The 13,190-nt window shown below is 50.2% G+C and overlaps 2 protein-coding genes across 5 annotated transcripts in view; one reads left to right on the top strand and one right to left on the bottom strand.

Moving 5' to 3' along the window:
* SCUBE3 (signal peptide, CUB domain and EGF like domain containing 3) overlaps nucleotides 1–13,190 on the bottom strand; it is a 63,199-nt gene that overhangs the window by 11,989 nt on the left and 38,020 nt on the right. The window contains exons 4-11 of one of the 4 annotated variants that reach the window (XM_010389637.2): nucleotides 10,467–10,601; nucleotides 9,345–9,470; nucleotides 9,018–9,134; nucleotides 6,855–6,902; nucleotides 4,349–4,465; nucleotides 2,436–2,558; nucleotides 1,817–1,933; nucleotides 187–312 (exon numbers count right to left, since the gene is read on the bottom strand). In XM_010389637.2, coding sequence (XP_010387939.1) covers nucleotides 187–312; nucleotides 1,817–1,933; nucleotides 2,436–2,558; nucleotides 4,349–4,465; nucleotides 6,855–6,902; nucleotides 9,018–9,134; nucleotides 9,345–9,470; nucleotides 10,467–10,548 — 856 coding nt within the window. In that variant the 5' untranslated portion in view covers nucleotides 10,549–10,601. The remainder of the gene's footprint in view (nucleotides 1–186; nucleotides 313–1,816; nucleotides 1,934–2,435; nucleotides 2,559–4,348; nucleotides 4,466–6,854; nucleotides 6,903–9,017; nucleotides 9,135–9,344; nucleotides 9,471–10,466; nucleotides 10,602–13,190) is intronic. The other 3 variants (XM_030928175.1, XM_030928176.1, XM_030928177.1) reach the window with 3 other exon arrangements.
* Nucleotides 758–1,313, top strand: LOC104682851 (small nuclear ribonucleoprotein Sm D3). Its single transcript, XM_010389634.2, is given in 4 exon segments — nucleotides 758–811; nucleotides 813–884; nucleotides 886–936; nucleotides 939–1,313. Coding segments are annotated over 4 exon segments (393 nt in total). The 3' UTR covers nucleotides 1,155–1,313.

The raw sequence follows: 13,190 nt of genomic DNA, 5'->3' as shown, positions 1-13,190 counted from the left end.
TGTACCCATGGAGACTGTTGATGGGATTGTTTACTACAAATTTCATGTCTTTAACTCAAAATGGCAACATTCTCCACTCTTTCACACCTCACACCTTTCCCCAAGATGATACTGTAGGTTTTCTAGAACCCCAACTGGCCCCTGAAACTGCAGTGTCATCTTTGGTCAGCAGAGGGCACTGCCCACCTGTGCAATCTTTGCCATTCCAGTGCAGCCGGCCCTGGCCTGCTGGGCAGGTACACTGGTAGCTGCCAGCAGTGTTGATGCAGCCAAAGCGGCAACCTCCCCGGTTGATGCTGCATTCATCCACATCTAGGGGAAGGAGTAGGGAGACAGAAAAACAACGATGGAGTTTGAGGAAGAGCCAGAGAGTGGGCAGTGAGTGAGGGCCTTTGGTTAGAGTTCCAGGTACCCTGCGTTATGCAAGATGAGTAAGTTCGAGAGATCTACTGTACAACAATGTGCCTATAGATAACAATACTATAGTGGTGTCACTTATAAACTTTTTTTTTTTTTTTTTTTTTTTTTTTTTTTTTTTTTTTTTTTTTTTTGAGAGGAGTAGGTCCCCAGTGGAGTGCAAGGGCGGATCTGGCACGAAGCTCGGCCCATCCAGCCTTCTCCGATTAGTAGCTGGACTCACGGCTTTCCCCCGCTAACTTATAACTTAGATATGGATTCTGGCTGGCCCGCCATTCCTTGATTCCGTGCACCGAAGAGAATGAAAAGTAGGCCAGAGCCGAACTCTCTTCCTGCCAAGATGTCTATTGGTGTGCCAATATTAAAGTGCATGCATGAGGCTGAGGGCCAACAGTGTGACATTGTGAGACGAAGCACCGGGTGAGGTATATCGGGGGAGGAAGCTCATTGAGCAGAGGACAAACATGAAACTGCCAGATGTCCAACATCACAGTCACATACAGAGATGGCCGAGTGGGCACAGCTGGCAGCAGGTGTACATGCCGTGGCAGCAAAATCCCTTTCTGATTTTGCCTGACATGCTGAAGAATGCACCTATGTTAAGAGCAATGAAAAATAAAAACCCCAAGGTCAGGGGGCCTGGCCGAGGAAAAGCTGCTATTCTCAAGGCCCAAGTGGCTGCAAGAGGAAGAGGACGTGGAATGGGACGTGGAAACATCTTTCAAAAACGAAGATAATTTTCTCGATTGAACAGACCTTTGCCCTTTTTTCTTTCAGGTTATCTGAGTTCACTGGGGTGGGTGCTTGTGTATATGTCCTAGGTATCTTTTGACATCTTTCTCTTTAGATCAGGGAAAATGTTGAAGCTAAATAAATCTGGGGGGTTTTTTGTTCTGTGAAAAAAAACAAAACAAAACAAAAAAAACAAAAAAAAAATAAACTTAAGAGGGTAGATCTCATGTTAAATATTCTTACAATTTAAAAAAGTTAAAAAGGTATTCTAGGCACTGTAAGATGACTACTGGCTTGAGAAGAGCTCAAACCTCCTTCCGTTATCTCTGTCCCCAAAGGAATGACCGAGAAGGGGCCAAGCCGATAAGCTTTTTAAAGCCTTCCACTCCTCCCAGCCAGTGAGACTGTCATTTGGGAGCTGAGAGTGGGGTTTCAGGGACAGTTATAGGAATGGAAGATAGGAATTTTGGAGGCAGGATGCTGTTTCCCCAGTCTCCCAGTTCTTCAAAAGCTGTCTTAATTCCTCCTATTTTGTCACAATGGATGAAGACATGGTGCATGCACCCAGGGATTGTCTATAGCCACAAGCCAACACAGGGACCTGTTCAGTTGGAGGGTGAAGAGGTGAGGGGCCAGGGTGGCTGGGGGTGCAAGCTTACTAGCTTACCCCCACAGTGGGTGACACCATACAACAGGTAGCCACGATGGCAGAGACACTGGAAGCTTCCTGGTGTGTTGACACATACGTGGTCACAGGTTCGATCAAAGGAACACTCGTCTATATCTGGAAGAGCAAAGATTCAAGCCACTGAATCTGTCTTGGAGCACTTGACCCTTGCTCAGGTGAAGGACCCAAGTGAGGGGCCTTGGCTCTCCCCCTTGAACTGAAGAGTCCCTATTCACGTCCTTGCTCTAGGACCAGTGATTTAACAATGCCAATCTATCTTCTCTGCCCCCTCTATTGGAGTCCTTGGAATTAGGAACTGCAAGATCTGGTGCCTTTAGGTCAGGGCCCACCATGTGTGGTTAGGTACGTCCTACTCTGCCAAGGATATGAATTGGGGTGAAATCCATCCCTCAGTCCTTGCCAAGCTGAGTGCTTTGATGTGGAGCTGGTCTGCTGAGGGGAAGGAGGGAGTACCATTTGCTAATTCGCAGGATGACACTGCCTGTAGAGACTCTGCATGATATCTATTGAGTTTCTAAGACTTTAGTCCTCTGGCCTCCTTGAAGCTCTCCCATAAGAACCTCTCCTACGGCTTTCACCTTTGCCTGAGTCTGCTCACCCTGGCAGTTCCTCTCATTGATGAGAAGCTTATAGCCTTTCTTGCAACTGCATTCGAAGCTGCCCACTGTGTTGCGGCAAATGTGGTCACAGCCCCCGTTGTTTAAGCGGCACTCATCTATATCTGAAGAAAGAGGACAAAACAGGATAAAAGATACTATCAAAGACTGAGAACAAACAAGGAGAAAGGTCCCTCCCTCACTGACAAGAGACATGCAAAAATCAAGGAGTCCTGGGCCTGCTTCTTCTTGATTCTCATTCTCTCTCTCTCTCTCCCTCTCTCTCTCCCTCTCTCTCTCTCTCCCCCCCCCCCCCCTCTGTCTTTCCTCTCTCTGTTTCTTCCCTGTTCAGGAGATCTGTGGCCATTAGTAACACCCTCTCTTCTGGGATTGAGTGTTCTTATAAGGGGACAAATTGGAACCAAAACTAGAATCAGGCCCTCAGGGAATTACCTAGAGGAGGGGGCAGGTGGGCATTTGACCTAACAGGCTAGCCCGTAGTCTCCAGCTGATGGCCATTCCCAGAAAGGCTGGTGGGTAGGGTTATCTCTTTCCTGTCTCTCAGGTTGGGTGGTTGCGGGGGTGCGGGGCAAGGAGAGGTGGAGAGTCAAAAGGGACTCACTGAAAAGGGGCAGCCTTTAGGGAAGAGGAGGAGCTGGGAAAGAGGCCAGGCAGGGAGGACCTCCAGGAGAGCCAGTGAGGCTGGGTAGCTGATGGGGGAAGGCTGGGGGCCAGGCAGGGGGCTGAACTGGGAGAGATCTGGAGAGACTCAGGCCTGAGGCAGCTTTCAGCACTAGTAAGGGAAAGGGGGGCTGGTGAATGGCTTCCTTCCTGAGGTCAAGTTCCCCAAGCTGGTGGCAGACAGGACCCAGGCTACTCACCCCCGGTTGGGGGAGGGGGCAGGGAGGCAGCCTTCCACTTCACTCTTAGCATACCTGTCAACAGTTCTTCCAAGCAGGAAACCTCTCAACTCTGGCTGTCTGACCTGCTGCCCTAGCCTCCCCCCTCCTCTAGCAGCTGTTGTGCCAAAAGACACAAAGAACGAGCCCAGTCCTCCTAGTCCCCACTCCTTGTGACCAGGGGATATGGACCTAATGAATCATCATTTTCAGTATGGCTACCCTTCCTTTTTCCTCCTCCCTTTCCCCCCATTCTCCCTCAGACCTGGCTAATTAAAAGGAAGGGAAACAGAATGGATAATATGGGTAACTATACTGTAATAACAGTATAGTTATACTGTATAAGTATACTGTAATAACAGTTAACACAAAGTGTTTCCATTTGCCAAGCACTATTCTAAGTACTTTTTATATAACAACTTTTTAAATCACAACACAGTATAAGGCGAGCACTATGGAAAACTGAGGCACAGAGACATTAAGTGACTTGCCCAGGATCACAGAGCTAGTAAGAGACAGGGCTGGGATCTGAACCCAAGTAGCCAGGCTCCAGCTTCAGTCCTCCTATCTAGTATCCTACTCTCCCTTTGACCAATACAGCCTTTCGAGGGGGAGAGATCGTTTCCCCAGAGCCCACTGTGGGGTAAGAAGGTTATGGAACACACCTGTGACCTCATGCACACACAAAGTCAGGGCTCAAATATCCTTCCAGACCCAGGAGCAAATGTGAATCGCATGTCCATTAACTAAGAGGGTTAGGGACCCATGGGGGATAGGAATGAGAGTAGGGAAACAAGGTTGGGTAGGGGAAGGGGGCACTAAGGAACTGGCTGGACGTCTCTGTCCCTTGAACCGAGATGGAACGGGCAGATAGGAGACAACCCTTAGCTATGTCCTGGGTTCTTCATAAGAAGGAGGTTGAGGAGGTGTTATTCCATAATAGGCACCCTATCTCTGGTTCCAACCTCAGGCCCTTACCAAAGGTCACTCTGCTTCTGTCCTCTCAAAGTCCTTACCTTTGCATGTCTTCCTGTCTGGCTGCAGCATGAAGCCCACAGGGCAGGTGCAGTGGACACCAGTCGCTGCATCGTGACACTTACTGTCACAGCCCCCGTTGTTGACAGCACAGGTCTCTGTTTAGGAGGGAGGTGGGGGATGGCAACGAGGTTACAAGCCTGGAGGAGTCCCAAACTCTGAGGGTAGTGGAGACCACAGAGGCCCAAGGGAAGGCCTCAGCTGCCTCTCTGTGCTTTAGAAGGAGCAATAAGCCGAGGGAGGCTCCCGGCCCCTTTCCTCCCATCACTCCCAACCCCCATCCCCTCACAAGTACAGCCAAGCAGTCCACTTCCCTGCCCCCTACTTGATTGAAACAAGGTGGACAGCAGTGAGGCAGGTACAAGCCAGAGCTGTCAGGCAGGAATGTGCCGAGGGGGTGGAGGAGGTTGGGGGGGGGGTGCAGTAGGGAGGGATGGGAGCTAAGTGAGGGTGGTTCTGGCCGCCAGGGAACCAGAAGGGACAGATAGGAGTTTCTTCCTCTTTCCACTATCTCTTTGGTGGGTGGGTGGGGATTGTGGTGGGACAATCTTATTGTAGGTGGATTGGAAAGAATGAGCCTGGCCATTCCTAAGGCAACTGAAGGATACCCATCAATTTATCTTCCCCTTCCCCGCTGCCTAGCTATCTTCCACTTCCAGGACCAACTGACTGCTCATCCTCAGAGGAGGTAGCACATACTGGGTTAATCTACCTTTGACTCCTCCCAAACCTTCCTTTTAGTTCTAGATGGAGATAAGCTGGCTGTTTTGTTGTTTTACTTTGCTAATGGGGAGATGTTATATAGGAGAGGGGAGAGGCAAAAGAAAGAGAAGAATCCAGAGGAGAAGGAAGAGTGTAAAAAGGTTAGTGAAAGAGAGAACCTCAGAGCTAGATAAGACCTAAATCCTTATTTTGGCTAAGTCTCTTATGCTGCTCCCTTTTAACTGGTAAGTTTTCCCTTTCACTAAAAGGTCAGAGTAGGAGGAGTGTGGATGGGTCACTCTCCCTATTTTCTGAATTCAGAGCAGGAGAAAAACAGGTTTAAATGGTAGCTTAGGAAAGTCAGATGTGTCCAAGGAAAAGCCATTAGTTCAAACAGTGAAGGCCCCTGATACAGAGACTGTGGAGGTGGTGTGGACTGTCCTCTTGGGGTGACTAGAATTCTCCCATTAGAGAGAGAGAATCCCAAGGCCTCCACTAGGGAAGATAGAAGAGTGGTTCTCAGAATCAAGGGAATTGAATAAGAGCAGTACTGGATATACTGTCATCTTCTTGAGTCTCTGACTCCCCACACTTAGGCCCAATTCTTGTCACCAATGAGAACAGGAAGGCCAGGGCTCTAAAATAAGCCTAACTCTACGGGTCCCTGGCCATGCCCTAGTCCCTCAAATGCCCATGTGTGGAGCAGCTCAACGTGGAGTGGGATATCCTCTGTGCCATTTCCACTTTAGTCTCTCCTGAGGCTCTCCAAGACCATGGGAGGAACCTAGTAGGGAACCTTGAGTTCAGGTTCCAAGCCTAGCCACCCCCTTAAGAGTGCTCTTAGCATAAGAAGAGGTCCACTAAGCCCAGGAGCAGGGGGAGGGGCACAGACATCTTATGCCAAGACCAGGTAGCTTCTGAAGGATGTAGGACAGGGAATAGCAGAGTTGGCACAATGTCCATCCTAGGCTGGACAGGAAGCTGGGCATAGCTGCCCACCTCTGCAGGATGGCATTCTTGAGAGCAGGGTGGGGCAGCAGGACCAGATAGTTTCACCCCTTTGCTCTCTAGGTCACAATATTAAAACCACAAGTTACTCTGTGCTTACGCTGTGCCAGGCACTTGCCAGGTAGATGCTTTACATGCACTATCTCAAGCATTACAACCCTAAGGGAGGACTGTTATTTTATAGAAAAGTAAACTGAGGATCAGAGAGGAAAGTAGCTTGCCTGAGGTCATACAATTAGAAAGTAGCAGAGCCAGGATTCAAACTCAGGTCTGCCTGAACACACATGCCATGCTCTTAATCATTATGGTGGGAGAGAATGGTGAGTGATGCTGGGACTGTGAACTAATGTGGGTAAGAACCCAAGAAAGAAGCCCCAAGGAGGGGATGGCATCTAACCCTATCGCACCCCTATCTCAGGTGGCACAGTGGGCATGATGGGGAAGATGAGTCTGGCTGGGTAGAGAGGGGGTGGGGAGCAGATAGCTGGGAGTGGGGTGGGGTGTTAGAAGGTGGGTGTGGGAGGAGACAGCAGAAGAGGAAGGGCAGAGGGAGAGTGACAGGAACAAAGACGAGACCAACATGAAAGCTCCCGGGCCAGCTCTTAGGGACTCAGGTTTCTTGTCACGTGGGCCCAGTGCCCAGGCTGCCAGGATAGCCTTGATGGCAAGTTGAGGCCCAGTCAGGCCCAGTGGGCATGCAGTTAGTGGGAGCCCCAGCAGGTTAGCCCTTCCCCTAGCAAGCCAGTGAGAGCAAGCGGAGAGAGCAGACATATTTACCATTAGAAACGGCTTGAGTGGGGATGTGCTGCTCTAGCCGCCTTTCCCCTGTTTGACATTGTAAAAAAGCTGTTTAGGTGCTGGGCAGAAGCCACTGTGGCCCTCTGGGCCCCGGACCCCTCCCCACCCTCTCCTCCCCACTGCCAGCCCAAACCACTAGCCCCAAATGATGAGCCCTGGGACCCTTATGACAGCTTCACTCCTCATCCTTATCCTGTCTGGTGGTATCCCCAAAGATGCCAAGCTCCTCTCAAGTGACTGAAAAACTGAAACAGTTTTTCAGAAAGGGGCAACCAGCCATGGGCCTGATACCACAGAGCCTGTCCAAGCCTAAGCTGGGATGCACCCTCAAGTCTTACCAACCACAAAATCCCAAATCCCAAAGGGTGCCGCCCTTTCTGCTAAACTATACTGCCTTCTCAGTCTTCCCACCGAATCTGAATGTCCTGATGGTCCCAGGCAATGATGTTTCCTCTTACCAGGGATGGCCAGAAAAATTAGATATAGGGCAAGGTAAAATAAGTTCTATTGGAGAAGAGGAAGAGGAACTAGGAAAGAATATAGCTGTAAACCCAGAATAGCCTCATTTGCTCTTTTCTGCCTCATTTGGCCATGGCCCAGTGGTGGAATAGGTCTTGAGTTAGAGAAGAGCCCAAGCTCAATAAGGGTGTTTTCAGAAGCAACCATGTCTGGAACTCTGAACAGAAATAAATCAGAGAGGAATCAGACCTTCACATCCCTGGCCCCTGACTCATGCATCTTTTCTTTGGGGACTGCAAACAATTTCTTTTGAGAGACTGGGGATGTGTGAATGTATCCAGGAGGTGGTGGGAAGTTTGAAAAGCAAAATAACTAGACCTATGAGTAAAAAATGAAAGGAGCTGAAACACACCAGCCCAAAGAAGGCATCGAGAAGACCTAAAAATGTTCTGGGGTCTCTGAAGAGTTAATTCAGAGGGAAATGTGGCAGGAGAGATTTTAATTATATAGGGACTTTAGAACTGGACATGCAAGTCTCTGGAGCAAGTGCCTGAGGGAGCCCTGTAAGAACATCATCTGCTCCCCAGTTCCTGTTCCAACAGTGAAAGGGACAAGTCTCTGGAGAGTCTAGTTCTTCAGTTAATGTCATGTCTCTGATATACATAACTTCATACACAGTGACCAGGTTCACATACCCCCATCCTCAGCATGCCATAGCCCACTAGATGGACAGTCATTCATAAACACCTATGCCCACACAGCAAGCTTGTGCCCTGCCTGGCTAAAGACACAGCCTCTCTCTCAGCCAAACCTCTTCATTTTATTTCCCACTTCTCCAAGAGGAAACCTTGTTCCATTATCTTTCTCAGCACTAAAGACCCAAAGGCTGAGGGAATTAGGAATTAACTTTAAGGAATTAAACTCATCTAGGGTACCTGAAAATATATGAGATAAGGCCTAAGAATTCAGGAAGAGGGATCCAGGTTAAGAGGGCCTCAAATCAAAGTGAGAGATGGAAGGCTGGAGTTGGTGAGGAAGAAAGAGGATTGCTGGTGGAGCTGAGAGGGAGTACCACTGGTATCTGGAGGAGAGAGAAGGAAATGGGGGCTAGGGTGAGGTGAGTAGAAAGGGGAGTTGCAGGAGGAGAGTGAGGAGAGAAATAGAGGAAAAAGATACCTGGAGCCAGGAAACCCCATCTGTCAGTTCAGGGATGGTTGTTCCAGGAAGGAGCACTCTGTCCCACCCTCAGGTGCAGAGTGGGGACACTGGGCTTTGACAGTTCCTCTTATCACACTAGTCAACCAAGGGCCTCTGGTCAGGCCTAAGGAGATGCATTTCCCCAGCTCTCTTCCCACTTCTCAACTACAGCCTTGGTCAATAAGCAACTCTGCTAATTTTTCCCAGTTTGGCAACACTTTTTCCGGGGATGAAGAGGATGGTGAGGCTCCTGGAACAGGGTGGTAAAACCACTGGGTTGGGGAGGGGAAGAGGGCCAGGGAGCCCTTCAGTCTCTCTTAGAGTTGTCCCTTACTAGAACTGGCATTTTCTGGGTCTTAACTCCCTCACCAGTCCCTCTGTTCCCAGCACCTGGGCCCCATGCACTCCTCCACTTCCCCGGTTCCCAAGGGGTCCCACCATCACCCCCATCTCAGGTGGACTGAGTTCTCCCCTGGCCTCACCCACCGATGCATGTCTTCCCGTCGGTATGGAGCACAAACTTGACATGGCAGCCGCACCGGGGACCCTGCTCTGTGTCATCACACGTGTGTTGGCAGCCACCGTTACCATAGTTGCACGTCACTGTGCATAGAGAGGACAGGGCCCTGTCAGCTTGCTCCTCCCTGGGTTCCATAGTTTTCTACAATGTGGGTACTGGCCCCCTTGCCTAGTTGCCTCCCCTATACTCCCTTTTCCTCCCAGCCCTGTCCTCTTGCTCCTGAAGCCCTATACCCCTCCTCTTTGTTTTCACCCCTGACCCCACTGCCCCACCTGCCATCCCAATTATCTCACATTTACAGTCCCGTTGGTTCTTGGTAAGCTCAAAGCCAGGACGGCATTCACAGGCAATACCCCCCTTGGGTGTCTCCCGGCAAATGTGGGCACAGCCATGGTTCTTGTTCATGCAATTCATTCCTTCTAAAAGAGAAGAAAGGGGGGGTGAATGCTCTGTACCCCTCGATGTCTAGAAGAGGAGGACTACAAGGGGCAACTGGGGACCTAGGGACCTGGGAGAATTCCACTGAGGTTGAATTCAACACAAGGAGGGGACTGACTCTCCTTGTCCCAGGCCTCCTGTCTTCCCCCACAGACCTGGGTGCTCATGAGCAGAGCTCAGAGCTGTTCTGAATGATGTATTAATAGCTAGCTATTGATACTCATGCCAACGAATGATCACCCTCTCCTTCAAACAACCAAAAAATTGTGTATAATAGGTGTCCAGCACTGTGCTGGAGATGGGGTGGATTTAGGAAGGTCCGAGAAAAATACAAGGTGTGATCACTCCCCTCAAAGAGCTTACAGTCAAACTGAGAAGAAGATCAGTAGCAATCAGATCTACAATGCGAGTGGAAGGTAACTGGTATAGATATTTACTATGCAGTTTTATTCAACAAACATTTATTAAACTCTCACTACATGCTGGGCAGTATGTTAGGTGCTGGAGATACAACAATGAATTAGACATAGTCCCTGCCCTCAGGGATGTCACAGTCTAGTGGGAGTGGGGGGCATGAGTCATAGAAACAGACAATATAAACCCATTATTCCTGCCTGACCCTCCCAGGCCAATACAAGGGAAAAGGTATTGGTGAGGCCCTCTCAGATAGGCAGCAGCTTAGAGAAGCTCAGCCACCTACAATTAGGGACAACATCCACCTCAGGTCTGGACACAGAGGATACTCCATAGTAGCCTTAATCCCATATTGACCCCAACCTCAAAGTAATTTCCCCAGATTTTGCCCTAACAGGGTGTCTGTTCCTAGATCCTTTGGGGTGTGACTGAATTGAAGGACAAGAGAAGGAGGAGCCAGCTGAGGTGAGAACGGAGGGTGAGACTTAGGGGCTGTTGAGGGACAGCTGGGAAGAGAAGCCTGGGGAGGACAGGGATGGAGCCATCCCAGGTCATGGGCTGACCTTCTGGCCGCTGGATGCAGGTATGCTGGTTGTCGCTGAGGAAGAAGCCTTCCCGGCAGTGGCACTCATAGCTGCCCATCATGTTGACGCAGCTCTGCTGACAGCCGCCGTTGCCCTCGGCACACTCGTCCACATCTGTGCAGGATAGGTAGTCGGTGGGGCCATGGGGTGCAGGCAGGGTCCAGGGTGTATCCCAAGACTTCAGCACCAAAGACAGTCTTAAGAACTACCACCCCCTAAGCCCAGCCTTAAGCCAGGAAGTCCTCACACCCTTGTCAGCTAATATTCCACTAAGTTTAAAAAGGCTGCCCTGAGGGCAGAGCTGGGAAGCTAAGCAAGTGGGGGAAAAGGGGACCTTTGAACCTCAAATGTCACCTAGGTGAAGCCATGCCTCCCTTTCCCTCACCTGTGTAAACTGGGTGTGAGGACAGAGGATACCAGGAAAGAAGCCAGAGCAAGAGGAACAGTAATGAAGGTAAGGATGGAGATGGGTCACACTGGTTGGAGAGGTAACGGGGGGTCACAGCTGGTTGCAATGAGCAGCCAGGGAATGCAGGAACCTGGGAAGTGACTCTGGGTGCAGGCAGAGCTATGGCCATGGTGCTGAGGTTGGAGGGGCAGTGGGGGGAAAGGCAGCTGAGCCTCAACTCCTTGTGGGTCAGGGACCATTTCTGTGGACAGGCCACAGCCCCATCCTTCCTCCCCTCCCCTCACTGCCTGGGCTTGCTGCCATATTTTCTAGCCTTTCTCCTATTTTGGTTTAACAAAACAAAGTCTGACAACTTGGCGGGGAGGGATCTGGGGAGAGCTGCCAGGCCACACCCTAGATGGTGGGGGTTAGGGGCAGGAAGAACAGTAGGCTCTCACCCCCAAATCACCACCCCTGGGTTCTAGAGCCAAGCTCACCCTGGGGCCCCCAATTCAACACCTTGACTCCATCTCTACGCTAGCTACTGCGCTCCCAAGTCCATGGCCCTTCTCAGTTTGCCTTGGCCCGGGAGGCATCATGCAGATTGGTTGTCAAATGGAGCAGCTAGAATCTGGGCTCCTGAGGGCTTCATCTGCCTTCCCACCCTCTCTGCTGAGATCCTGAAACCCTCTCTTCCCCCTCTGGCCGGGGCAGAGGGGACCAGATCCAGCTGGCTCTTGCCTGAGAGGTGCACCTGTTGGAAGAGCTAAGGTGTAACTTCCTGTGCTTTGCTCCTGTCTCCACCCTATCTTTTGCTATTCTCTTGACTTCTCCCCCATCCCTGTCTTCCTGCTCTTGCCACATCCTACATTCCATCCTTCTGTCTGCTCCCCTTACCGTTTAACCTTGTGGCTTTGCTACTGTAGCCAAGCTCTCTCCTCCAATTCTCAGTGGGGAAGCTAAGGCCCAGAGCATGGACAACTTTCTCAAAATTCCCGTAAGAGCCAAAGGTAGTATTGAGACTTTGAACCCTAACCCTAGGTAATCTTTGTCCCTTGACCCTCTCTATACCTAATCATTCTCTTGTTCCTCTGGTTGGTTCTCCCCAAAACACTTATAGGGAAACGAGATATGGTGAGAATCAGGGGCCTAGAAAAGTCAAAGGCAGCCAAAGAACTCAAAAGCTTATGTGCACGTCCTGTAGGCAACTGTCCTGGTCTAACTGCCACAGTTTCCCTTCCCAAAGGAGTTTCATAAGAGGCCCTCAAGGGTGATTGGGCAGATATGAGGCCCTTCCCTGGAAGCTAAAATGGTAGGAGAGGTGACCAGGGCTGGGATTAAGGGCTCAGCAGATACCAGGGTTTGGAGGCCTGGATTGGGTGTAGAAACCTATAGCCTGGGTCCAGTGATGGGTTATGACTAGGTTTGGAGGCAGCTCTGCAGTAAGGAGGTTCTTCTCAGCCAATAGGACTTCAGATAATTCATCTGTTTGGTCAATTGGTGGGTGGGGACCAGCCCAGCCTGCTTTTATGGGCATCATTCCTTTTGTTTCTCTTCCTTTCCTGGTCCTTTCTGCTTCTAGTGGCTGTTTTCTGTTGTGGCTACAGGGCAAAGGAATTTAGGAGAAGGCTCTGGGTTCAAATTTCAAATCCTTTTCTTTTTTTTTTTTTTTTTTTTTTTGAGACGGAGTCTCGCTCTGTCACCCAGGCTGGAGTGCAGTGGCCAGATCTCAGCTCACTGCAAGCTCCGCCCCCTGGGTTTACGCCATTCTCCTGCCTCAGCCTCCCGAGTAGCTGGGACTACAGGCACCCGCCACCTCGCCCAGCTAGTTTTTTGTATTTTTTAGTAGAGACGGGGTTTCACCGTATTAGCCAGGATGGTCTCGATCTCCTGACCTCGTGATCCGCCCATCTCGGCCTCCCAAAGTGCTGGGATTACAGGCTTGAGTCACCGCGCCCGGCCTTCAAATCCTTTTCTGCTATCAGCTTCAGTTTTTCTACTTGGGGAACATTCAAAGTAATTTTCCAAAATGACAGAGACCAAAGTTGAGTTCAGTTCCTTAGAGATTCTCTTATCTCTGATCCAGCTCGTGGGACAAAGGAGATCAGTGAGGAGAGGGTGAGACTGGAGATTGCAGGAAGAACTGGGAGAAAACAAGCCTGCAAGGGTCAGAGACTCCCTGGGGCATAGGGATGCCCTGTCATCATCATCAACAACATTCTTCCCATTACTGAGCTCCTACTATGTGCTAAGGATTGTACAGGGCTCTTTTCATATGTTGTCTTGTGGTGATCCGCACAGCAGCCTTCGAGTGA

The sequence above is a fragment of the Rhinopithecus roxellana genome, chromosome 4 (genome assembly GCF_007565055.1).
Source record: "Rhinopithecus roxellana isolate Shanxi Qingling chromosome 4, ASM756505v1, whole genome shotgun sequence".
NCBI lineage: Eukaryota > Metazoa > Chordata > Mammalia > Primates > Cercopithecidae > Rhinopithecus > Rhinopithecus roxellana.
The sequence above is the reverse complement of the archived record's forward strand: the minus strand, read 5'-3'. Positions and strand labels throughout refer to the sequence as shown.